Below are 25,309 nucleotides of genomic sequence, written 5' to 3' on the forward strand. Positions count from 1 at the left end.
AATTAGAGACGTGGTTTAGTCTAGGGACTTGGCAGTGCAGGGTTAATGACTGGACTTGATGATCTTTGAGTTCTTTTCCAACCTCAGCAATTCAAAGTGCAGAGGCACATTCAGTTTCCTTAGAGCACATTATCTCTCTGGAAAGACTCCAGACTAGCATGCAGAGCACTCTGTTCCATAACTGGACAGTAACCACCCCAGTGGAGCCAAAGTACCTCCCTGAAGGCTGGTTTAGAAAGGTGACAGCTGCCCCCACAGCATCTGCTGCATTTTCACATCTCCCAATTTCCACATCTCATCTCTCCTGGAGCTGTGAACCCCAATGATATGGGAGCAGGGAGGAAAGAGGGAGACCCAGCAATGCCAAAGCATCAAGCAGTTCAGGGCCAGATTGTATTTACCATGGACACAGCACTGCCAGCCCCAAGGAGTCCAAGACTGCTGTCCAGGGAGACTCTGTATGAAAAAGACATCCCTGGTGCAGGCTAGGAGGGAGATGTGTTTGTGTTTGAGTGGATGGTGCCATCCCTGCATACAAAACTGCAAAGCACAGCTGGACTGCAGAAGAGAGGAGAGGGAAGCTCAGGACAGGACACGTTTACTGCTTACAGGAAGAGACCACCAGAAAGGACAAGGCTGGCATTCAGAGCAGTACTGCTTCTTCCTGCTGCCACTACAAAAGCCAAAAATCCTGGCCCAGAGCTCACCATCACTGCTTCCCCCATCACGGCACACATCAGGCAGGGCAGGAGCAGGCGCATGGCTGGGTCCCACCGTGCCACTCACTCTCAAACACTGTCCGTGCCCTGGGTCACGTCCTGGCTGCACTGTGCATCTGCAAGTTCCCTGCCCTGGCTCTGAGGAGGAGAGAGCTGGACCTCTGGTGCTGGTAAGTGGTTCCAGTTGGATTATCATCGGCTAAATATCGCCCATGCTCCATCACTGCTCGATGGTGTCCTTTTAAATAGGTTCCCACCCAGGTCTTCTGGCAGTGCAGGGAAAAACACAGCTCTAAGTAACCAGAAGCACACATCATTTAAAGAGCAAAAAGGGAACACCATTACCTCCCTTCCTTCTCTTCAGGACACAAGGCAACACAGAAACACAGGCTCCTTTTGGTTACAGCCTTCCTCCTGACTGATACTACTGCATGGACTACAGTGACATAGGGTGTGCCACAGACTCCACTACACCTTCTAGATGGGTTCAATCTTATTTGCAGTAGTCCCATCAGCCAAAAAACAAAACCAAAATTATTTACCCTGAATACCTGCCACACAGTGAGAAAGACATCTAATGAAGAGCCACCAATTTCCTTTCTGGATACAGTCAGCTGGAACAGTCTGAAGTCACCTACAACACAGTTCCCACTGCTGCAAGCAGTTTCATTACTTTGCTGCTTTTACCCGCACTGCTACACCACAGGCTGTTATCTTCCTCAACACCAGTTTATGCCACAGGGCAATATAGACAGCAGGAGCTTAAGCCTAGATGTTTTAAAGCCAGATCTAGTGGTTTTCCTTCTTTGCACCTAAATTCCTAATTCTTCTGGTACTGAACTCCCAGGAGAGCAGGAAGGCTGCAGCAGGATGAGTGGGGTTTGCTCTGCAGCACTGAAAAAAGGAGCACATGAAATTCATGGTCATCTTTTCACCAGATATCATAAAATCATAGAATCATAGAATGACCTGGGTTGGAAGGGACCTTAAAGACCACTTAGTTCCAATCCCCCTGTCCAAGGACACCTTCCACTAGACCATGTTGCTCAGAGCTGTATCCAACCTCGCCTTGAACACTTCAGGGGATGGGGCATCCACAACTTCTCTGGCCCTTTCTCTCAGCTCTGTCCTCCAGACCTGCGCAGTTGTACTCTGAAGGACAGAGCAGTGACACAAGGAGAAATGCTCTGTTTTGCAGCCCAGTACAAACTGAATTAATTCCTTTGGACAGTGAAAACAAAAAGATGGAGTGGAGGGAGAATCTGGGGGAAAGAAAGGAGAAAAGATGGATCACAAACTCGGTGAGCATGGCGTTCGCTGGCCAAGGAGAATCAAATTCACAAATTCATTCATCACTAATAAATCATCGTCTCATAATCTTAAAACAAAAGAAAAGAAAAAGTTCTCTTTGCAAGACACTGATCTCGCTCTCCCTCCTACTGCCACTCGGAAAACCCACTCCATATTTCTGCAGCTGACAGGCTCCCCCCTGTCCTTACTATACACCATCCCGCAATAGGAAGTTGTATTTCCCAAAGTCGTCATCCCTGGGGCAGAGCAGCATGTCCTTGCGGGCTTTGGCCAGTTTCTGTTTCAGCACTTCCCTCCGGTCCAGCCACTCCGTCAGTTCGTCCTGGCCATGGGCATAGCGACACTCCTCTCCCTCAGGACAGGCCTTGTTCTTCTGGAACCTGCCAGCACAAGAAGCACGGTCAAGAGGGCACCCCCAGGATGGGGTTATGAGCTCCCTGTCTGGGATACTCGATCAGGACCCACTGAAACATGCTGTGAATTCTCCTTTTTAAGGGCGAGACAATTCTTACAAACCCATGCAGGTGGGAAAAGCAACAGAGACTGGCAACAGAAACAGAGCAACGAAAAGAGCAATGGCTATGAGGGGATTTAGTTAAGAGCACAAAACAATGTGAGCTGGACCTGGACCAGCAGGGATGAGGAGAAACCAGTGCACAAGAAAGGAAATGCCAGGTAACCACCACAAAAGACAGAGCTTTCTCTAACCAAAATGGCATCTAACCTTCTCGGGGCACCTCAAGGTGATGATTCAGAGGGTGTGAGCATTCAAACCATTTAATAAGGCACCTGGGATTCCCCCACGCGCTAGGCCAAATTGGACTGTTCAGCAGCCAGAGAGCTGAGAGCATCCTGGCTATGGAGGGCACAGGTGCAGACATGAAACTTGCTCTCCTTTTCTAAAGACACATGCTCAGGAGTGTATTTTTATCCCTCAGTATTGTGGCTGAGCACCTCTGGGATCCAAAAGCAGCCTCGCTGTAACCCAAATCCATCATCTCATCCTACTCCTCCTCTATGCAGAAGTCTCTGTGAGAGGGAACTCTGTGAGAGGATGAGGAGGGATGACAAAGGTGCTGGGCCTGTTACCCCGTCCCTGCAGCAGCAGCACAGGAGGGAGATGAGACAGCGGTACCTTTCGCAGAGCCGGAATTCGCCCATGGGGAAGCGGTAGGTCCAGCAGCTGGAGTCACTGTCTGAGGTGAAGACCTTTTCCTTGTGCTTTTCCGACTGGATGTGCTGCTGCCATTGCTTCTTGCTGTTGCTGTTCTTCCCACAGAGCCAGCAGTGGTAGCCCATCTAACCGGTGCAGACAGGGCAAAGGGCCAGTCAGTGTGTTGACATTCACATCTGTCTGCCTTCCCTGTGCTGGCACTGCCTCTCCCCCCTCTCCTTCCAGAGCATCCTGGAAACTCCACTCAGTCTACGACTTCCCACACTTCTCTGCCATGTCATCTTCAGGGAACTGTGCTGTTACTAAAGGGAAACTAAGGAGATGCTCTGTTGGCATCTACCTATGGCCCAAACAGGCTCAGCAGACAGGGCAGCTCAGTTCGCGGACATGGTCCCCCTGCCCTTGCTGATGGCCCCAGTGGGGTCTCACTGCAGGGTCCCCAGGTGCACAGGCAACGCAGGACTCTTCAGGAACATAAAGCCTTACACCAGCAAGGAGTCTAAGGAGGCACATCTGCCTTTAGTTTTCCAAGGCTGCTGTGCTCCTGACCCAGCTCTTCTCCAAGCTTCTTCCTTTTCCAACAGGCCTGTAATGGTTTTGCCAGCTTGCCCAGGAGCAGGCAGGAAGCCTGGAGAGAGGCTGAGCCCATACAAAAGGGAACCTAAGGTAGACTCCTACTGACTTGAGGATTAACAGAAAAGCCATTGCAGAGCCTTGCTGACCCCAGGTCAATCTCTTCTTGCCTCAGCTGTGCTGCCCTTGTGCTGCTCCAAGCCATCCATTTAACCTACGTTAGAAGAGAAATGCAGCCCCCACTAGCTCACACGTGGAGCACAGGAGAGCGGCAGGCTGTCAGCACTGAGGAGGAAGAATACAGAACAAGAGATCAGCTGATTACCATGATGTCAGCATAGTCGGTGGGCATCTGGATCTGCTTCTCCCCTTCTCGCGAGGTGAGTGGTGTTCCCTCTCCAGGCTTCCCAGGATTGTGTTTCTTTAGCCACATGTCATAGGTCTGCTGCATATCTAGTACTGCACAAAGGCGACCCATGAAGTCACTCAGACAACCTCCCACACCGTGCACAAACTATGAGAAAAGGACGAACGCTGGGGCAGCCCTTCCCTCCCCTCGCCCGCGCAGCAGCAACAGACTGAAGGTCTGCGCTTGGGAGGCCCCATGTCGCCTCCTCAGATGAGACCCCTGGGGAGAGGAACCAAATTCACATGACACCACCTGGTATGGGGGGTGTCTTCTATCAGTTGAAAGGCAACTGTGACAGCAGCTACACAAAATTGTCAGGAAGGTGGGAAAGTGCCTCAAGTTCTCTATAGAATTCACCCCGCAAGACGATTCTTCTTCAGGCCTGGTTCTGCTTGACATTAGAAGACATCTCACTCCAGCCAGGAAGCTAAGGCTGGGGCTGGTTTCAGATCCGTCCCTTTCCTCTAAGCCCTAAGCTTCATCCTCAGCGCTAGAGAGGGAGGGGAGCCCTTAAGCAAGCTGGCCACAGGAAGCATTGAGGAGGGGAGAAACACCTAATGATAGCTTGCTCCAAGTTCATAACCTGCCTGGAGGACTACAGTAATTGTCTCTTGTGGCTTTTGGTTTAAAACCCACTCAACAAACTAGTGGGAAAGGAAATTTGAGGTGGAAGCTTTAACTACGCATCTGCCTTTCCAAGATCAGCTCCTGAGAGAGCCTATGGAAACACAAATGTATGGAAACACAAATGTTTGCAGACACCAATATGATGCTCTAAGTGCAATGCATTAGTTATTTACTCCTTGCTAAAGGGGTAATTGAGGAACTTGAGGCAATAGGAACTTAAGAATAATGAATGCAAATTCCCCCAAAGTGAAACAACACTGTCCTTAGAAGATTCACCTTTGTGCTTAAGCAAACACGCCCACACTGGTCTGATGTGCTTTAAAGGCCTCAGCAACAAAATGATTTGAATTGTAACAAGTAACAGTTTGGCCCAGCAGAGAGAAAGACCCTCCATAGAATCATAAAGACCAAACTCAGGGCAGGCTTGAAATCCTTTAGGCTTTTCTGCATCTCCCACAGTGGCAGGTGAACACCTGGACAACTGGTCCTTTTTCTCCATCTTGCTGTTAGTCTGAATAAACAATGATTGCTGCCATAGCTGGCCATCCAGGACATAGGCAACCCCCAGCTATCCCCCAGACGGTAAGCTGGGAACCTGCATAATTAAATAGAGACAAATTCCTCCAAAAAAGTCACCACCCAACGATGTTCTCGTTCAGGATGTCAGCTCCACCCCTTTGAGTACAATGCCATGAGTAGGGAGTGCCACAGCCCAGGAGCAAGGGATATGAAGAGAAACAGGCAAGAAAGCCAAGGCAGACAGAAGACAGACAAGAGAGATACAGGAGCAGCTACAGGTCAGGACTGGTGGTTTGGCAGAGCTCCATACAGAGCCAGGCGTGGGACTTTACAGGCAACTGGAGGGACAGCACAGGGTGGATACAAAAGTGCTGCAGAAAGAGAGGGCAGGAATGGAGCGAAGCAAGACATGGGACCAGTGTGCACAAGTCTCAGAGCAAGGGACTCAAGATATACATGCACATTTACAAAAAGAGCAGCTCTAAATTACTGTAGACAAGACCTGTCCCTTAATCCCACCTAAGCTCATGGGAGCAGCCCTGTCCAGCTCCATCTCTGTTGTCAAGGGTATGTCTTAAAAAACCCTGCATCCACTCCTCAAATGCCCTCTTCCCTCTCCCTAGACTCTCTGGCCCACATTTCCCCACTCACTTTTATTTTCTTTCATGAAGGTCCACATGTCTCTCTCCTCAGGGCTGTGGGCAAAGGAGCAGTTGCCCACATACTGGCATTTCCTGCCATTCTGTGCATGGATACACAACTGTTAAAAAGACAGAGAGAAAAATTTAGCATCAGCACAAATACTCCTTGATAGAGGGGAAAGTGGGTTCAATAATCAGCTGGGGCATTAAACTGTACACAGGAAAGGTTGCAAACACGGCACTTCATACATCATTAACTCATGCTTCTTTTCCTCAATCTTCAGATGAGGAAGATTGGCAGGCAGCTCAGTTCAGCACCTGTTCCATTTCCACAGGTGACCAGGTGCAGGTACAGGTCAAGAGAGCAGGGAGCAACCTGGGTTGACCCCATAGTGTCTCCTGCTGGTCAAGCTGCTGGTCCCCAGAGGTGACTCATTCTCCAACCATCTCCAAGTGGGTGAAGAGTGGCCTTACAGGTTGCTTAGACCACACTAGTGTGCACATAACTTTACCTCACAGCTACCAACAGCATCAGTGCCAGAGAAAAGGAGAAGTTTCCAAGCATCATATTGACTGATCATCCCTTCTCCCCCAGTCCTGGCACCACAGGAGGACATATCATAGGGTAGGGGGAAGGAGCTTCTCCTTTCAGAAAAAATGAAAGAAGAGGAAGAGAGAAGCTATCTATCACTACATTTGGGGCTGGGGTTGGAGGTTGGATATCTGTAACTTTCCTCACAGCACGTGGCTTTTTTAGCTCTTCTTAGAGTTTTACTTTCAAAACCCATTGTGAGCAAGTTTCACAATCTACAGCAGCCCAGCCACAGCAAAGGCAGGGACTGGCTTCTCCTAAGTGTCTCTCCTCTCACCCATATTGAGAAACCCTGACCTAAGGGGACACTTAAATTTCATTCCCAAACCCTGTGCCAGCCAGAGATGCACTAACAGTTCTTGTTATGCATTAACAGCAACTTCAAAAACTTGCATATGTGCATGGAGTGGTTTAAATGGGTGTTGCTCCTTCTTCTGCTCCACCTTTTTGCTGGATGTGTTTCGTTGCCATCAGTCTGTCCTTACCTCCCATCTCAGCCATCACGTGCCTGCCTCCCTGCCAGGCCTGCAAGGGACCAGCCCTCAAAGCTGTACCATGGTGGAAGGGAAGGGGAAGGGGCATCTGGCATGGGGCTTACATCATATTGCTGTGGGAAGTTGCGGGTGGGAGGCAGTGGTCGGACTGACACCCACTTCTTCTTTGCTTTGGACATCACCAGCAGGACACGGCGTTCCTTTGTCCAGCTGAAGAAGAGAGAATAAATCAAGAGAGGCATAAGGAAGAGCAGAACAAGGGTTTTTTTACCTCAGAGACCCTTAAATATTGAGAGCTGACTAGATCCTGCTGTCCAGCTTGTCTCTGCACTATCTGGTTGCTCCTAGACATGCACATCTGTGATGTAGAAGCTACAGGAAGGGTGTTTAAGGAGGACTTCTCCCTGTACATATTACCTATTTCCTAGGGTATTTTTTCTCAAAAAGCCACAAAAATCTCCCCCAAATCTCACATGACATCACCACGGATTACTAACCCTTTGACACAGCCAATTCTTGTGCAATCAGTTTCATGAAAAACACTTGGGAATATTTTCTGCTTGAAAGGTGCAATAGAAATGCAAGTTGTTACAAGCACTGTCTTATGGACAGGTGCCAGGAAGTATTAATTCTCCTGCAGCTCCAGCAAGTGATTACCAGGAGATACCCTGGGCAAAAGCCCCAGCTCTATTCAGCAGCTGCACAAAGAGCTGTTATTTTTCCCATTCCAGGAAGCAATCCTCACCTCCTCATTTCCTCTAGAAACTGCTGCTTCTGTCTCTTCTTCAACAGAAGTCTTACATTTGCAATAGTATACTGGACTGTGCCTCTGTGGCTTGTGTTATGGGAAGAGAAGTCCTATAAACCCTTCCATCCCAACCTGCCAGACTGCCTGGGTGAGACAGGCCACAGTTTTCATGACCCAACAGTTACTTCCCAGACAATATTCCTCTTGCAGAGGGCTTGTAAGAAAGATGGGAATAAATTTTTTAGTAGGGCCTGTAGTTATAAGACAAGGGGTAATGGCTTGAAACTGAAAGATGGTAGATTCAGACAAGATATAAAGAAGGAACTTTTTATGATGAGGGTGTTGAAACACTGGCACAACCCAGAGACGTGGTGGATGCCCCATCCCTGTAAACTTTCAAGGTCAGGCTGGACAAGGTTCTGAGCAACCTGATCTAGTTGAAGATGCCCCTGTTCATTGCAAGAGGACTGGACTAGATGACCTTTAAAGCTTCCCCTCAATCTGAACTGTTCTGTGATTCAATAATTCTATCACACCAAACATTCTTATGGGCCCCAAGGAGCTGAGAGGTGCAAATAGACATGACATGCATCACAGAAGAACAATCAAAGCAATGAAAAAGCCAAGGAAACTAATTCAAAATCAAGCAGAATGCTTGAAGAGGGGTGAGGGAAAGAGAAAGTTGCATTGCTCACCAGTGGCGGGCTTTGGCACTACAGTACTTGAGGTCTTTATCTGGCTCCACCAGCTGCCCATTCCTCCAGCACTGGCCACACACAAATTTCATCTGGAGGTCAAAGGTGCTTGACGTGGGAGTCCGGGGAGAAGCCTGGGGAAAAGAACCACAGTCTCAGGCACACAGAGCCAAAATGCACTCCCCAAACCTGCCACAGTCATGCTGGCAGCTCCCCGCACGCCCATGTGCCAGCGACAGGCCAGATTAAATCAGAGACAGCCTAGCTCTTCTTTGCCAGTGTTAGCTGGTGGCCCATTGAGATTCCAGACAGGAGCAAAACCACTGCTTGCTTCAGCATGATTTCCTGGGCTTTGACATCTGGCTGAAAACACAGACAGTCTGACAGCTTCCAGCACTGACCAGGCCTGGCTGTGAAACCCCTGCAGCCTATCTCCGCGTACAGACAAGCTCTGTGAGACCTGCCCCAGCACTTATCCCCACTTCCCTGCAGGGAGGGCAATCCATGTCCTGCTCACTGCTTGTAGAGAGAGCTTGGTCACACAGCTGAGAGAGCCCCCTCAGGAGGAAGCCAGACCATGCCACAGTGCAGGATCCACCACTCCTGCTTTTGGACCAACAGGCTCATGCCATATCTACCATTTGACACCATGAAGTCAGAGCTGGGTCCTCTTGTTGATATCCTTCCAAGCCATTTCTGGGCAGGTTTCCATCTCTCATGGTTTCTCTGCACTGGGTTTCACAAGCAGTTAAATCACAGTCTCTGGACAGAGGTACAATGCATGTATTTCACACCTGCTCAGCCACTGCACTTATTGACCCCACCATGAGAAGGCTGGTTTGGGATTATGACTAACGGATTGTGGAGAAAAAAAAACAAACCAGGAGCCAGTTCCATATCACTGCTGCCTCATGTTTTCTGAGCAAACCTCTGGAAAGCTGTTTGCATTCTGTATCACCCCTGGAAGACATGAGGCTGATGTCTCCCGTTCACTTCCAAACCAAAGAGCAAACCCGACTGCATGCCAGTGGCCCCGGGCCTGGGAGTATGTGAGAGTACAAAAGAACACCCTGGTCATCCAGCCGGCCATGAAGCACAAAGGTCATGCACCGGTAAAACAGTTCTCTGACTGCAAACTGCATCAGCAGCCCGTCCCACCTGCCATGCCTCGACTTCTAACCCTGAGCATCTCACAATGAGCAGACATTGCAAGTCATGTCCCTGAAGAGCAGGCTTCTGCCAGCAAATGATTAGCAATAGCATGGACCCTGTATACATCCTTTGACAAAGGGAAAACAGCAAGCACAGGCAACGCAAAATCAAAGCATCTCCGAGGAAACGCCACATCAGCTATTGACTACCACTCTGCATCCTCCAGACCTAGTCTTTTGCAGAAGCAGAGCTGACATATAAAAAGTCTTCTGTCACTGTGAAAAGCTGATCAGAGAGCTGACCTTTGTCTGTGCTGACTACAAGAGGCCATCAGTGCTCTGATGTCCCAGCAAAAGGACCCTACTAGGGAATCAGCATCTCTCTTGAAAAGCAGCAGTGATTCTCTGCTCCTCTGTAAGACAGCCTTTTTGGTGGCTCCCAGCACATGACTCATTCACCTATGCTGGTGATCTGTCAGCTTCCACCTGTGCTGGTGACCACCAAGAACACATCAAAGTGGCTGGTTGTGGGATGAGTAGAATTGAGACCTGGGCTATCATGGAAGGCAATAAGGTGCCTCCTTCTGAGATGTGCAGCCTTCAAACAGTAGTTTTAATCTCCTCTTGGTCTCCAAAGGAAATGACACTACAGCTCACTACTCACCCATCAAACCTATATGCCTAAGGTAACAAAATGGCACTGCTGGCATATTCCTTTTTATCAGTCCCGTGCTCTCCTCCTGGTGACAGATCTCTCAGCACAGTCGGAAAGCTTTGCTCAAACCTACTGACCCAGCAAAAATAAAAACTGAGTGGCTCCAGAAGGGAAAATAGATCAGAGATAAAAAGAATGTCTCAGGTAGTTCGGTAATCTGGGCTGCTTTTTCCACAAATTCTTAACCAAAAGAAGCCCCATGCATTTCTTCATCTGAGTCATGCAAACTGCTGATCAATCCAGTGGGCATGTATGCTCCCAGGATATTAGGAGCCAAGCAAAAAATCAAAGTTGCTGCTGTTAATTCTACATGACTGTATTTGTAAAGGCAAGACATACCTGGCAGGCTGCTGATAACCAGCAGTGTGGAAATTGTATCACATGAGGCAAAAGTGCCATGGGCTATGGCACCACCCCTTGCTATGAAGCCAATATAGTGTTAGCTATACACCATGACAACCAAATAAATAAAAGTCTTTGGCATGCTCTCCACTTCAGGCTCTGCAGAAAGCAACAGCCCCAGCATGGCCACTCATGTCTCCCAACTTCAGGAACCCGTCTCAGTCTGGAGGAGCCACATGCCTCAGGGGACTATATGAGGAGCCCATGTTACTCGGCCACACAACTGAGCGAGCTGTACTTGGGGGCACGTACCCCTTATTAGAGACTTTTCTTTCCTCTCCATGCTTTAATTAATAATTCTGAGGTCAGCTTTCATGGGGTTCTGCAGTTGGCTAAGGGAGTAAAAACAAATTAGCCCTTGAAAACCAGAAAAAATCACGGCTACAACCCCTCAATTCACAGGAATGCTATGGGAGACACCCAGCTACCTGCAACAGTCCCTCCTTCAATCTGCCTCTTCAATCTGCAGCCACTGGGTTACTCCTACAGCAGCTTCTATGGGACCAAATCTGTGGAGTCAGGTGCAAGATTCCTGGTAGGTGCTTAGCAAGCAGTGTATTTTCATCTTCCACTTCTTGCTAAGCCTCCTGACCTGCTCACAGCTACTGGGCTCCTGCCTGCTGCCTGCCTCTTTTCTCCACAACTGGACAGCCCCAGCTGCTAACTGAGTCCAACTGGCAGCTGTGACAAAACTGCAGCAAAATCCCCCAGAGCGACCTTGCTTCCGCTGACCAGAGGGCACCAGGGTGACAGTGGATCACACAGGATGGTGGGAAGGAGGAGTCTGTTTTTACAGCACTCCTGGGAAGTTGTCTTTGCCAGGCAGCCAACTTTGAAAGCTGGAAGGATGCTGAGAAAACTCTGAGTCACGTAAGCCTGCTTGGACAGGAGAAAACAATGACAAAAGTAAACATCTCTCAACAGATAGTTAGCCCTGCCCGCAGGGTCTTCGGCAGCAAGCCAGGGTCTCATCCCAAAGCACAGCTCTGTGGCTGAGGACGTGCTCATGCCAAAGCCATGGTTTGCTATTTGCAAACACATGCATCTGACCGACTTGACTCTGTCTCCCTGACCAGTGCCATGCCAGGCTGCCAATCCCCACAGACAGCTGGTGCTGCCACTGGTAGGCATTTTCTGACCATATCAACACGGCTGCTGTTTTGCCTCCACACCCTGGAAGGGTGGAGGGTGCAGGGTTCAGCTCTGTGACAGGCATTTGTGGGGTACAAACAGACTTTGCCACTGGCCATCAGCCCTAACACTGCTCACAGGGCCAAGAAAGTGTAGCTCTCTGCCCATCCCCTGATGTAGCAGGCTCTGGCATTTTGTTTCCTGATCCTCTGCCCTGTGCAAGCCCCAGCAGCCAGAAATGGAATCCTCACTCAGTATCCAGATCCCATGTGCTTCAGAGGACGTGCTCTGACCGTATCTGCTGTTCAGCTTGTTCTTCCAACTGCAGCACCTCCAGACAAAGGTGAATTTGAAGCTGCAAGGCTTACAGGAAAAAAAGCTGTCCTTGTATTTTTTTTATCCCCTCATTATGCACAGAGAATGGCCAGAGAGAGCTTTCCGGAAAATGCAGGTAGATCCACAGCAGGCAGGAGAGAATCGGTCTCTAGATTGCACTCTTGGGGCAGGCATTGCTGATACAAATCCAACTGCTGTCACAAACTGCTGCAAATTCACACTTAGTTTCCTTCCTTGTGGAGTTGCAGGCCCCTCCCTCTGTCCCCACACCACACAGAAAGAAATCACAGCCAGCTCTGTCTGCAGGAACCATTCAGATCATCCAGGCTCACTTCTCATATAATATAGGATGTAGAAACTTGTCTTTCTCAGCTTCCTGAGAAGCTAGAACATATTTCTTAAGCAAGTCAGTTTTAGGAACTAGAGACCTTGGTTATTCTGAACTGCTGCTTCCCATTCCACTCCCCCACCATTTCAGACCACAACAGCTGCACAGGTTTGTTGCTGAGAATCCCCTCAAAGATGACTCCATCTCATGCAGCATAACCAGCACATACGTGGACACAGAGCCCACTGCAAGCATCAGTGCAGTCACCTGCATCTTTCCTGTTGGGCTAAGCCATGCCCATCAGACCTGCTTTTCCCCAGCATCAGTGCCCTATAGCCTTTAGAACACTTCTGTTGGCCCACAGCCTAGACAAAAACCAGCTCCTACGCACCACATGAGTGACTCAGATCCCTCTCCTATAAAACGCCTCTTCCTCAGGATGCTTACAGACTGCATTCAGTGCTGGTCTCTGCAGAGGGACTCCTGGGTGACAGGTTCCAGAAGAAGGTGAAACACCCTTGTTTTGACAATAAGGCATAGACCAAGGGGTGGTGAGCTCAGGCCTTCACAAGAGGAAAGAAGGCAGTCAAATGGGAACAAAGAGGATTCACAGCACTTTCCCCGCTATTCTGCAGGGGAAAGAAGTGCTCCTATGCCTGAGCGCTTGCTAGGAGGCATGAAGTTTCTCATCTTGTCAGACATATTTTATGAAAGTAATTAAAGAATAAAAAACTCCTTGTTTTAATGGCAAAAACTGCTTTAGTTCAACCTCAGGGCTGGGAATTGTTCTCATTGGGTGGGCTCTGGTCCTACACTACAGAGCTCCCCTTTGGGGAAAAAAAAAGGGGTAAGGCAGCACTGCCCATAACCAACAAGTCGTAAGAAAGTAAACAAAAAAGTGCCCTTTGCTTATAACACACCTCTCCAGGGAAAGTTCTTGGTAGTGCTGGAGGGTGCAGCCAGAGGCACCCTCTCCCACACTGAGAGACTGGTGGCACAAAGGCAAAGCTCACAGCCTCCTCCTGGTAAAGCACCATTAAGATCTCTGCCCAGCCTCAACAGCATCTCAACAGACTGGAAGTTCCACCTACTCCTGTATTTATATCAGTCCTGTGGGTCGAGTCATTTCTTAGAGTCCTTCAAACTGCTCTATCGTCCCTTGGCCACTAAAGGGCAGCAGGACACCTTTGGTCCCCACTCTGTGTGGCCACAGTCCTAAAATCTCCCAATTTCACTAGCAAGGTGCCACAGGAAGCACCATTCTCTGTGTGTTGCCCTCCGTATCCTGGAGGATTCACCCCACCATGGAACAAAGCAGATAACAACGCTGCAAAACAAGGCACAAAGCTCAACACCAGCACAGCAACTGGGAAAGCTCTCAGCTGTCTTCCTCCTCAATGGCAAGCCTGGGACCTATCAGGCACAGTAGCGAGAGGGAAAGAGAGAAAGGGCTGGAACTGCTGGGAGCAAAACCAGGCTGCAAGCCCTAGATACACCTTACTTACCATGCTGTTGGCTGGTTTGCTGGCATGTGCCTCCATCTGCTGCCAGTACTTTTTAGATTCCTGCACAATATCTTCATGGGTCATTCCTGGGAACACAAAGGAGACAGAACTGAATTACCCTGCTTTGACCAACACAAGAGAGGGGTTGCAGGACTTCTTACATTTGGGCTTAGTAATCCCTGAGTGGCTGACAGGTTCTGACAGTCTCCCTGTAGTGTCAGGACATGAGTTGTGAGGGGATCCATCATGGAACATGTTTAATCCCAGGCTAAGGAAGATCCTCTCTCTACACAAGCCAAACAAAAGGAGAAGAGTTGGGTCTCTTGGGCTCGTTTCTGCTCAGGCTGTCTGCAAAGGACCCAGCTGCTGCCTCTGGGACAATAATTTTTCACTAGGGGTCAAGAGCTTGACAAAGGCTGTCCCTGAATGCCATATCAACAGATTCTACAGAGGCTCCTGAAGACAATGCTTTGTTACTGTTGATCTACTGTATAACTGAGTTTTTTCCACTAGGTTGGAAGATCACAGTGAGGCATCTAGCACCTACAAGACCCCATAAGTCTCACCTATTCCAGGCTGGGATTAATTAGCCTGTTACACCTTCAAGTTGACGGGGCTGCCCATCAATTAGTGGGCAAAGCAGAAAGTTGAAATTCAACATATACAAACATCAAGCACAACCAAGGCAGCAAGGAAAGACCAACAGTGCAAAACCAACCAAGGAACAGCTGCTAGTATGTAACCAGCAAGGAAAGAGCTGCAAGGTTTCAGGTATCAGAAATGCAACATCAGACAACAAAAAGGGTTAGTCAGACCTTATGTAAGGAATTAACTCCTGACCAGCTCAAGTGGTGAGGGAACAGCCTCTGTTAGCACCAACCAGCCAGATGGGCCCTATGACTCTCAGAGCACTAAACAGCAAGAAAAAACTGTGTAAGGGTATGAACTGTTTGGTCAATGTGAAGACTGTGACAAAAAAGCCCATGTTATTTAAGTGCTATAAAGACCCAAGATAGCTGCCAAAACAAACTGAAGCAAATATCTTGCAACAGCCAGCTGACTGCAACAAGCGGGGTGCTGAGGATGGCCTTGATGCAGCACCACCAGGACACAGAGGTTGCAAAACTGATCACTTTGCTTATGCCTACAGCTTTTATTACTGAAGTGAGGTGTTCCCCAGGTGTGCTACATGGTCATGATCTTTGATCTGGGAGCCAGCATGTTCCAGAACTTAAGGGTCACCAAACATAAGTTTTCATCTCATCTTAGGCTGTATGTAACTTGGATAAGTTGCATCATTCATGATCGCAGTTTCCTCATCTGTGATTCCAGCTGTTCAGGTCCCTGCCAGGCAACAATACTGCCATTTGCACAGGGCTTGAACAGGATGAAAAGCATTCAGGGAACTTTACTATTATTCAAAAACATTTGCTAATGCCTTTAAAATGGCAGCTGCTACACAGCTGGTACTGCTCACAGATCAGAGCTGTTTGTAAATTTTCTTCTTTTTAAACATTAATTCCAGAAGAAATAGTGTAGAGTTAGAAAAATTGCAACTTCTTCTTTCGTGTCCAAATATTCCAGGGTTGGACACAATGCTGATCTGCACTTTGGGAACAAAAACTATAAAACTGGGAAAACCACAGGAAAAAAGTTAACATGCTGCACTGGACTTGGCAGGGAAAGGGCCAAAGCACCTTCGATCTTCTCCATTCTGCACACCTGCACTGTGGTCCTTGGGGTGCAGAACCAATGGGAGAAGCATACACAGGTCTTGTCAGAAGACTGAATTTCAAATGAAATTCTTAGCAAGTGACTGCCTTCTTTCAGTCCCAGAAATTTGAACTAACTCAACAATACAGTCTAGAAATGTGGTGGCGGGGAAAAAAAAAACCTCCTCCCAAATGTGAAAGGATGTTTGCCAATCTACCAGCTCTCCAAAGCATGAACTGTCACAAAGAAATGATCTGGGAACCAAAAGGCCCATGTGTTGATTACTTATTTCAGTATCTTTTGCAACATCATTAGTGAGGACAAAGACTGTGATTTCCACTGATGGAAGAAGATAGCAAGATATGTCTGTGAAAAGCCACAGTGAACAACAAAACAGTCCTGTCTATCCAATTTTCAGATCTCGGGAACCTTTACTCCACTAATATGATCCTTTATCCTCATGAACAAAGCCAAAAGCTCTGTAAATGCTCAGATGGCTGTGGAATGTTTCAAATGCTAGCTGTTATGAATGATGCTCTCTTCCTATTCTTGTTAAGCAAACAGCCCTCAACTGAAACTCTCTGCTCCAAAGCTAAAGCATTCTCGGAGAATGGCAACAATTATCTTTCATCTCTGTTTCCATAATGAAGGCTACACTTAGGAGAGGTAATAAACTACCACTCCAGGAAGGCAAACTCACAAGGAGAGCAGGGTCATATATATAGCCCTGCAGAAAAAAACCCACAAGATAATGGCTCTTGCATTGTTGGAAAAGACGGAAATAAGCATAGGGCTTACTGACCACCTCTGCAGCTCTTAACTCATGGCTTATTTCATCTCCTCAGCTCCCCTTTAGAAATCACTTCTTCAAGTAATGAAGGTAAGAAGAAAAAAAATCAGTCTAACTATTTCTTCTACAGGCTGAAGAGGAAGGAAGACAGAGGGAAGAAGGGAGTAAAGAAACTTTTCTAAAAAAACCCCCAAACAAAATAACAAAAACGAACCAACCATGGGGTGGGGAAAAGAGCAAGGTGCTTGAATATTAGAATGCCCAGAGTACTACAAGCAGTATCATAAGCATATAGGGCAGCAGTGGTGGCCTACAGCACACAGGCAACATGCTATCTTAGAAACGCTGGAGTTATAATTTTTTAATTTTTGAGGCCACAAGTAAATGAGGTCAAACGACAAGAATAAAAGATGGGATTTGGCATAGAGCCACACTTGTTCATCACTGTCACTCATGAGCTGAAGCCAAGGCCAAGGACTGAACTGAACATCAGTTATGACATCAAAGAATGGTGAGAAACATCCATAATGTGCTTCCTTTCTGAAGTACTCCCATTACCCGGCTGGGTGTTGCACTAAACAAGAGCCTCTGATGAAAAAAGATGTAGGTAGCACTGTGGGTGGACCAGTATCTACACAGTCAACAGGAGAGCAGCCAGAGAAACCCTCCAACATGTCAGTCAGAGACAAAGGACTGAAAGTGCCAGATGTGGCAGTGTCATTACATGAGTGCCCTGAATATAATGTTTGCAAAAGTCCCTTCAGAGGCATCTCATCAAAGGCTTTTTGGGAAACACCAAGTATCTTGTCATTTTCCACTGTTGATGAATTTGTTTTGAGAAACTGGAGATGCACAGCCTTCCTTTATATAACTAACTGCTTTGTCACCTGTGGATACTGCCATTCTCACTGCAGCAGATAGTCACTCAGGGGTCCAACTGCTATTTGCACAAGATTAAAGCACCAAAATACCTTTTAGGATTCAGTTCTACCTAATAATAATTTTAATTCATTCAGTTGGTCCCAAGGGATAGGCTTCCTGGTCTACAAATTATAATAGCACATGTAAAGGGACAAGGGCCAAATCACCTCATAGAACACCTTGGTCCTCTCTTCTGTGTCCCTGAGGAGGCAGAGTAAGTATATGCACAGGCAAATGACCACCTCTCAGTACTCCTAAATCACCCTCTTCCCCTCTCAACTGGCCCTGGGTACACACTGGAAGAAACTCAGGTATACACAACACCAGCCAAGTCACACTTACCTGAATATTGCTGCAGCAGCCAGACCTTGAGCTCAATGAAACTGTGAGCAAAGTGGCAGCTGTCCTCACGAAGGCAGCCATAACGCACCTCATGTCGGCACACGTCAAACTGGAAGTGCTCTTGGAACTGACGGATTTTGGAATATTTCAGGGAGGTGGAACGCACAATGTGGACCAGACACCTGCAGCCAGGCCAGAGAAACATGAAGCACCAGAAGATCAAACCCTCCCCACCTCCTCCTTTCATGTGATATCCAGACATTTGACTGGGCAGGCAGAAAATCAACTCCGGGAGAGACAAATTCCCTCTGGAAAAAGCAAGCCCCTGCCCTCCTACCCTATCAAGTCTGGGTAGGTACTTTCAATCTCCTCAGCACATGGGTGATGCTCTGCTTTAGTTCAGAGATCAGACACATTTCAAAATATGCAGCAAAGATACCAACTCCTCAGGCTCAGCAAGTCCCGAAATCTCAGGATGCCAGGGACCAGAAGGAATTGTATAACTATGTACTTGACATGTTTGTTATACTTGTTTTCCTAAACATTCACTACCAGCCAGTCACAAGCAGGATCCTGAGCTACAGGATCTTTGTTTTGACCTTTATGTAAAGGCCAAACTGAAAGGCAAATTAAGTCAATGGAAAACTTAGTATACTGTCACCAAAGGGCTTTGCTGATGCCTGAAATCCTTCAGCACCAGCAGCAAAAACACAGGGTGAAGCCCACAGTGCTATTTATCATGCTTTGAGCTGCCCTATGATTGGAACCCATGGGGAGAAAAGAAAGAAAGAGACCAGGGCCCTGGAGTTAAACTGGCTAGACTTGTGAGAAATTGCTCCCATCAGCACAAAAAACTGTTCACTCACTTGTTGTCATGGAAACTGTGCTTGGCAGAAAGGTTGGAGCAGACAGATGGTGTGTCCTTGGTCCCTTTGCTGATAATCCGGGGTTTGCTGTCAAAGCAAATCTGAGAAGAGAAGAATTAGCATGCTGGGAAAATCTTAGAGAGCAGTGAACCAGAGCCACTTCACTTGGAAGAGGAAGAAGAACCAGAGCCAGCCTATTCTAATGTTCGAAGTCAGAAAGAAGTCTGGTGAAAACTTTGTGGTAGGGCTTTAAAAGAAAGCAAGTGAATTTCTGGAAAAGCTTCCGGACAACATATTTTGGCTTATTCTTAACAGTATTTTCCACTGTGGTTGGAAAACTTTTGGTCAGAGCCACATATTCTTTCCGTGTTAGCCAACAGAGCAAGAACAAGGGGGAAATGATGGGGAGAAATAAAAGAACAGCCACTGCACAGCAAAGAACATGTCCCTTTACATGTACTGCCAGCGTGGGGAACTCTGCTGCAGAGCATCAAGATCATATGAGACAATCCTCAACTGACCAATTCTGTGGCTCTGCACAGATGTCAAATGGGAATTTGTTGCATTACGGAGTTTTGATTTCTAAAGAAACTGCAGCTAAATTACAATTCGAAGCAACATCTCAAGACAGAGGAAGAGACAGGTGATCTTATGAGGCTGTGAACACTTGGTTCAGCTGCAGGGCTAAGGAAGAAATCTACTTCTCCTATCTCCTACACAGTAATTGCCTTCCTGGGAGCAGGGCACTGGCTGGGACATAGAGAGTCATAGATGGCCCGCTCCTGCACCTTTAAGATCTCCTTCTTGAAGAATGCCCAGCCTTCCTGGACTCCTTTGCCCTTCAGGACTGCCTGCCAAGGGACTCTGTCAACCAGAATCCTAAACAGGCCAAAGTCTGCCCTTGGGAAGTCCAAGGTAGCATTTCTGCTGACCCCCTTGTTTACTTCTTGAAGAACTGAAAACTATAATTTTGTGATTGCTGTGCCCAGGTTGGCCTCCAACCATCACACCACCCACCAGTGCTTCTCTGTTCACAGACAACAGGTCCAGAAGGTGCTTTCCCTAGTTGTCTCCCTCACCAGCTGTGTCAGGAAGTTATCTTCCGCACACTCCAGGAACCTCCTAGACTGTTTCCTCTCTGTTGTGTTGTATTTTCAGCTGAAGTCCCCCACAAGAACAAGGGCTAGAGATTGTGAGACTTCTCCCATCTGCTTATAGAATAATTTCTCTGCCTCTTCAGCCTGGATGGGTGGTCTGTAACAGAATCCCACCATGATATCAGCCTCGTTGGCCTTCCCCCGGATTCCTACCCATAAACACTCAACCTTATTGCTGCCATCATTAAGCTTTAGACAGTCAAAACACTCCCAAACATGCAGGGCAACCCCACTGCTTTTCCTGCCTTGCCCATCCCTCCTGAGGAGTTTATAGCCATCCACTGCAGTACTCCAGTTGTGCGAGTCATTCCACCATGTTTCCGTGGTGGCAACTATCAACATATCAATAAAGGATGCTTGCCCCCTCCCACCAGCTCTGTACCTCACAGAGGAAGGTGAAGATGCCCTGATGTTCCTTGAGGAGCTTGGCAATTGTGAGGTTGCTCTGCTTGATCCCACCTAGCGGGTCAAAGAGGAGGTCACGGTTGAGGGTCCCCTTCCTCTCCTCCGTCCACACGTCGATCTCTTCCTGGTGGTACGCGAAGGTGCAGTTATCCCCGTACTTACAGTCCTGCTTGTTAAGCATATCTACAAAGCAACAAACAGCACACACCACCACACAAGCAGGGCGGCCCAGTCAGAAACTAAACTCTCTCTCATCTCCTCCCGCTGCCCATGCCTCTCAAGGAACTGAAAGCAAGAAAACAGAGCTGAAGAAAAAAGAAAAGACATCTCCCCCCAAGCTTGTCTATATCAAGACATTCAGGAAAGTTAATGCAAACTACTGAATGGTGACAATCTCAAGTAACGCTGCTGTTGGGGAAACCATCTCAAAACAGAGGCCAGCTTTAATTCAGTCCCTGGCAAGGGACAGATCATGATTTAAGTAACACTAATCCATATTAAGTTCTCCCATAGGCCCAGCACTAAGTAGCCCTGTTAGCTTGGCTCTTGCAGTCTCCCCACCTCATTTGGTAGTTTGTAATGGCACTGCCTCAGGGACCAGTCTGGTCACACTGCCTGCACGTACCATGGGACGGCTGGAGCAAGGGAACAGGTAGAGAGTGCTTCTCCCTAGGCAGAACCACAGGCCTGCCCTGGGGCAGCTGAGTGGAGTGGGACTAATGTGAGCACTTGTACAGGAGGCAGGTTCACAGTAAAGCCCATGTCAACAGGGCAGCTCTGAGCGCTTGGTTACGCATTGCACCTCACTGTGCCTTTGGAACTCTTCTGCTCCACCACTTTAGAAGCTGCCTGCTCTCCACAACATGGCAGCTAATTGCCCTTCACTGTGCCTAGCCATCCAGTCCTTAGGCTACTGATGGGACAGGAGACCCCAGAGCCAGAAGGCAACAGTTGTAGATATCAACTATAACTTCTCTCCCAGCCTCCCGCAGCACACAGTGAACAGCCCCTTCCTGGCCACCAACTGCCCCAGATCACCTTTGCACAGGTAATAGGATCCTACAAAGTTGGTTTTTGTTGGGCGAGGACGGATCCTCTTCCAAATCTTATCTTCCGAGTTCTTCAGCCTGCCCAGCAGGATGTCCCGCTTGCACTTGTGCTCCAAGCCTTCCCGATAGGTGTAATCACCAGCCTTGGGCCCTGCAGGAGAGAATAACCTCATCAGCCCAGGGAAAGCCAAATCCTAGCCTGGGCCAGCGCTCTGGTGGCAGAGCAAACACATCACCTGTTTTGGGGTAGCAGATATGACAGGCTTGCTTGAAGACATGAGTAGCTGCCAGTGGGTTCTTCACTAGCAGGGCTGTGTTGGGCATTACTGGTTCTGGCTGGGACAGCAGGTGCTCGGTGACCTTGGGCACAGCTGGATGACTCACTCCACCAAGGCTGACCTGAGAGAAAACACATGTACCTCTCTTTTCAGCTCTGCAACTACCTGGGCAAGAAACCTCTCTAACCCCCTGCCCCACTCCAGTCTCTCAAAAACCTTTCTCATTTCCTTTCTCATAAAAGTGCTCACATCTGAAATGACATTTCCAAAAGAGCTGCATGCAACTTCTTCAAAGAGAACAAACACTGTGGTATGTTCACTTCAAAGACAGGCCTCTTTCTCTATTGGTAAGGGATCTCAGTTTTCTATCATGAGCCACAGAACAAAATGCCCCCCTTGCCCCTTCCCATTCCTTCCATCACAATAAGCTCTCCACTGAAAGGTTTTTAACCCTATCCCAACCTGAGAAAAAAACCCAAACCACATATCAGTAAATCTTCAGGGAGATTCACGTTGATGTTAATAGGGCTAGCAGATGACAGAAACTCAAGAATAATTCTTGCTCTAAGCTTGCTTAACCATCTCCTTTTTCTCCAAACTGGAGACATAGGACAAAGACAGAACAGTGTATTTGGAGAAGTCTCCTGACAGGGCCAGAGAGCAGCAAAGAGCCTCAGTAGCCTGAAGTCAAAGTTGGCTTACTCTGCCCCATCCTTGAGCGTTATGTGGCTGCCAGATACAGCGGGACACCAGCGTCCATGATCCCCTGTTGACCCTACAACCAAGGCCACACCATGTCTACCCCAGCAATATGAAGTTACAGATAAAAACAAAGATGGAACAAAGGTCTTCCTACTGACTGGGGAAATCTTTTCCTGCCTTGCCACGACATGGAAGGCAAAACTCACTGGGGCAGGTCAAGAAGAGGGGCCCAAATTACCTACATCACCCAAGTCACTACTACCTTGGCTCCAGAGCACCCTGGGACATCAGCATGGAGGAGTAGCTCACTCACCACGGGGGATGGTTTTTGGCTGCCAGGTGGGTGTCGCAGTTCCTGAGAGCTAGTTTCTTCTGGGCAAAAGAAAGGGAAAAGAGCCCCACAAGACAAATACAATCATTTCACTTTCAGAGGCAATTCTGCTCACAAAAAGACAAACAAATGCTTATTAAATCAATTTGCTTTATTTATTTCATAATATTTTAATAGTTTATCCCCAAAGCAGCTGTCTGGACTTGGAAAAACTCCAGGAAAGGCCTTCTTGTCCCACAAATCCTACTGAACCCAACTCTATGCTGCTGAGCACTGGCATTCCCAAGGTGGCAACTCAAAGGTAAGCCAATGCTGAGGTGAATGTGAGTGTTGAAGGCTGACTGGCCAGTCTCTGCTGTTCTCAAAATACTTTTGCTGCAACACTGGGGACAAGTTAACCAAGAAGAAGCCTGCCTTTCCTCCTGGACAGGAAGGCACTTTTTGCCCACCATCCTCCCCAGCTTTTCTACTTGTGACATCAGAGTGCAGAGCCTCATTCAAGAGGACACTCACTGTCCTGAATCCAGAGATGGGAAAAACCCACCTCAGCCTCTACCATTCTGCCCAGCATAACAAGGTCCTGCATCATCTCAAACAGTCACCATGACTTTGCTCACTTTGTGCAAAATGAGGAGGAGGGAGGAAGCATGCTATAGTCCAGCAAATTGTGCCAAGGGAGGTGTCCTGGACACCGAGCCAGGTTTAAATCTCACCATTCATCATTATACACCTTTGTGTTCCATTCTCCTCTTTAAACTTCACTCTGTGCACGTACTGGTTGCCTGGGATTACACACCCTACAGCCTTTCTCATTACTCCTGAGCTAAACATACTCAGTTGCTCTGTCCAAGACAACTCCCTGCTCTCCTCTGCATTTATATTCCCATTCTGCCACACCAGCAGATAAAACCACATGATGGATGTTCTCAGCACTGAAGGAAATAATTTTGGCGTGCATTCACAGCTAAGGCAGCATAAAACCCCATCACTCTGCACCTACCAATGGCAAAGGAATCCAAGGCATCCAGAGACCCTCTGCTTGTCCCAAAGGAGTCCAGGGCATCGAGCCGTGTGTCTGTGTAGGGAAGCAGATCCAGGGAATCCAGCGAATCTAAAGTAGAGCCGCCACTTCCTCCTGGTGGGGCCTCAAAGGCATCCAGGACAGAGGAGGAGGAGAGCTGCTTGGTGGGATCCATCACCAGGCCAAAGGAGGCGGGTGGCAGAGGGGTGGAGACAGGGATGCTGGCTGTCACGACTGGAGGCAGCAGCGGAGTTCCCCCCGGAAACACAGGAATCAGCTGGGGCATCTCGGTTGGCAGATTGGCAGGAATGGTGCCCTGGACCAGAGACTTCGGGGAATCAGGAAGGAGGAGGATAAACAGCACATTAGGAATGAGGAGTAGAGACTTAAATCTGATGTCCTAGTTTTGGCTGGCACAGAGTTAATTTTCTTCTTAGTAGTTGGTACAGTGCCGTGTTTTGGATTTAGCATGAGAATAATGCTGATAATACACTGGTATTTTGGTTGTTGCTAGGTCGTGCTTACTCTAAGTCAAGGACTTTTCAGTTTCTCATGCTCTGCCAGCAAGCAGATGCACAAGAAACTGCGGGAGAGCATGGCCAGGACAGCTGATCTGAACAAGCCAAAGGGATATTTCATACCACAAAACATCATGCCCGGTATATAAACTAGGGAGACTAGATCAGAAGTCACCAGTTGCTACTCAGGGATGGGCTAGGCATTGGTCAGTGGGTGGGAAGCAACTGGATTATGCATCACTTCATTCTCTTGGGTTTTATTCCTCCCTCTCTCTCTCCTTTTCTATTATTATTATTATTGTTATTATTTTTATTATCATATTTTATTTTGTTTCAATTATTAAACTGTTCTTATCTTAAACTAGAAGTTTAGATTTTTGAGTTTTTTTCATTATCCTCCCCACTGGGAAGGGGCAGGGGGAAAGTGAGTGAGCAGCTGCATGGTACTTAGTTGCTGACTGGGGCTAAACCATGACAACAGAGAGCAACAGGCTCCCACTGAGGTGCGTGCTATACTATCTGAAGAAAAAGGATACCTGGCAGCTCAGTCCACCACAGACCTTCCAGTCTATCTATACTGCAAACGGTCTGGACCAAGATCCCTGAGGAGGTGTTGGGCTACCTGAGCTCATCAGTCTGCAAGGCAGAGCCCTGTGCTGGGCACTTAAACCAGCTCAGGTTGAGAAACAGTGCAGCTGAGTACACACTGCACTGAGGTCAGGGTAAGGACCATGACTCGTGGCACCTCCCATCAGGGCTTTTTGGCTCAGAGGCATCCAACGTGAATGTGATTATATTGCCTCCAGACCTAAGTTGGCTCACATAACATCAGCAACACTGGCAAATAAAATCTAACATAAGTATGAATACAGACTGCGTCTGCAGCTTCCAGACCTGTTCAAAGAGCATAGGCTGAATGCAGTCTGCACAAAATACAAGAACCTTAGAGCATGGCCACTGTATAAAATACATCCATCATTCCTGCTTCACCCCACTCATTTCTACCCTCAGACCTGCTTCAACTCCTCGACATCAGAGGCCAGGTGGAAGGAAATGTCCGAGGAAGGCTACCTAGGGTACATTTTGAGAGGCAGCTCCATGAAGTTGTACACGGCAAAACAGGCTTGGAGAAGGGCTCTTTAGATA

The 25,309-nt window shown here is 48.0% G+C and overlaps 1 protein-coding gene across 10 annotated transcripts in view; it reads right to left on the reverse strand.

The window, feature by feature from the left end:
• Window positions 1–6: 6 nt before the first annotated feature.
• Window positions 7–25,309, reverse strand: part of ZC3H7B (zinc finger CCCH-type containing 7B) — a 45,574-nt gene continuing 20,271 nt past the window's right edge. For 8 of the 10 annotated variants that reach the window (XM_017827655.1, XM_017827651.1, XM_017827650.1 and 5 more), the window contains exons 10-23: window positions 23,625–23,973; window positions 22,607–22,665; window positions 21,550–21,712; window positions 21,303–21,464; window positions 20,242–20,447; window positions 18,703–18,803; window positions 17,837–18,018; window positions 14,071–14,156; window positions 8,503–8,636; window positions 7,164–7,269; window positions 5,984–6,092; window positions 4,103–4,236; window positions 3,166–3,329; window positions 7–2,410 (exon numbers count right to left, since the gene is read on the reverse strand). In XM_017827655.1, the coding sequence (XP_017683144.1) occupies window positions 2,218–2,410; window positions 3,166–3,329; window positions 4,103–4,236; window positions 5,984–6,092; window positions 7,164–7,269; window positions 8,503–8,636; window positions 14,071–14,156; window positions 17,837–18,018; window positions 18,703–18,803; window positions 20,242–20,447; window positions 21,303–21,464; window positions 21,550–21,712; window positions 22,607–22,665; window positions 23,625–23,973 (2,148 nt within the window). In that variant the 3' untranslated portion in view covers window positions 7–2,217. The remainder of the gene's footprint in view (window positions 2,411–3,165; window positions 3,330–4,102; window positions 4,237–5,983; window positions 6,093–7,163; window positions 7,270–8,502; window positions 8,637–14,070; window positions 14,157–17,836; window positions 18,019–18,702; window positions 18,804–20,241; window positions 20,448–21,302; window positions 21,465–21,549; window positions 21,713–22,606; window positions 22,666–23,624; window positions 23,974–25,309) is intronic. The other 2 variants (XM_017827656.1, XM_017827649.1) reach the window with 1 other exon arrangement.

This window comes from Lepidothrix coronata, unplaced genomic scaffold (assembly GCF_001604755.1).
Source record: "Lepidothrix coronata isolate B3197 unplaced genomic scaffold, Lepidothrix_coronata-1.0 Scaffold141, whole genome shotgun sequence".
NCBI lineage: Eukaryota > Metazoa > Chordata > Aves > Passeriformes > Pipridae > Lepidothrix > Lepidothrix coronata.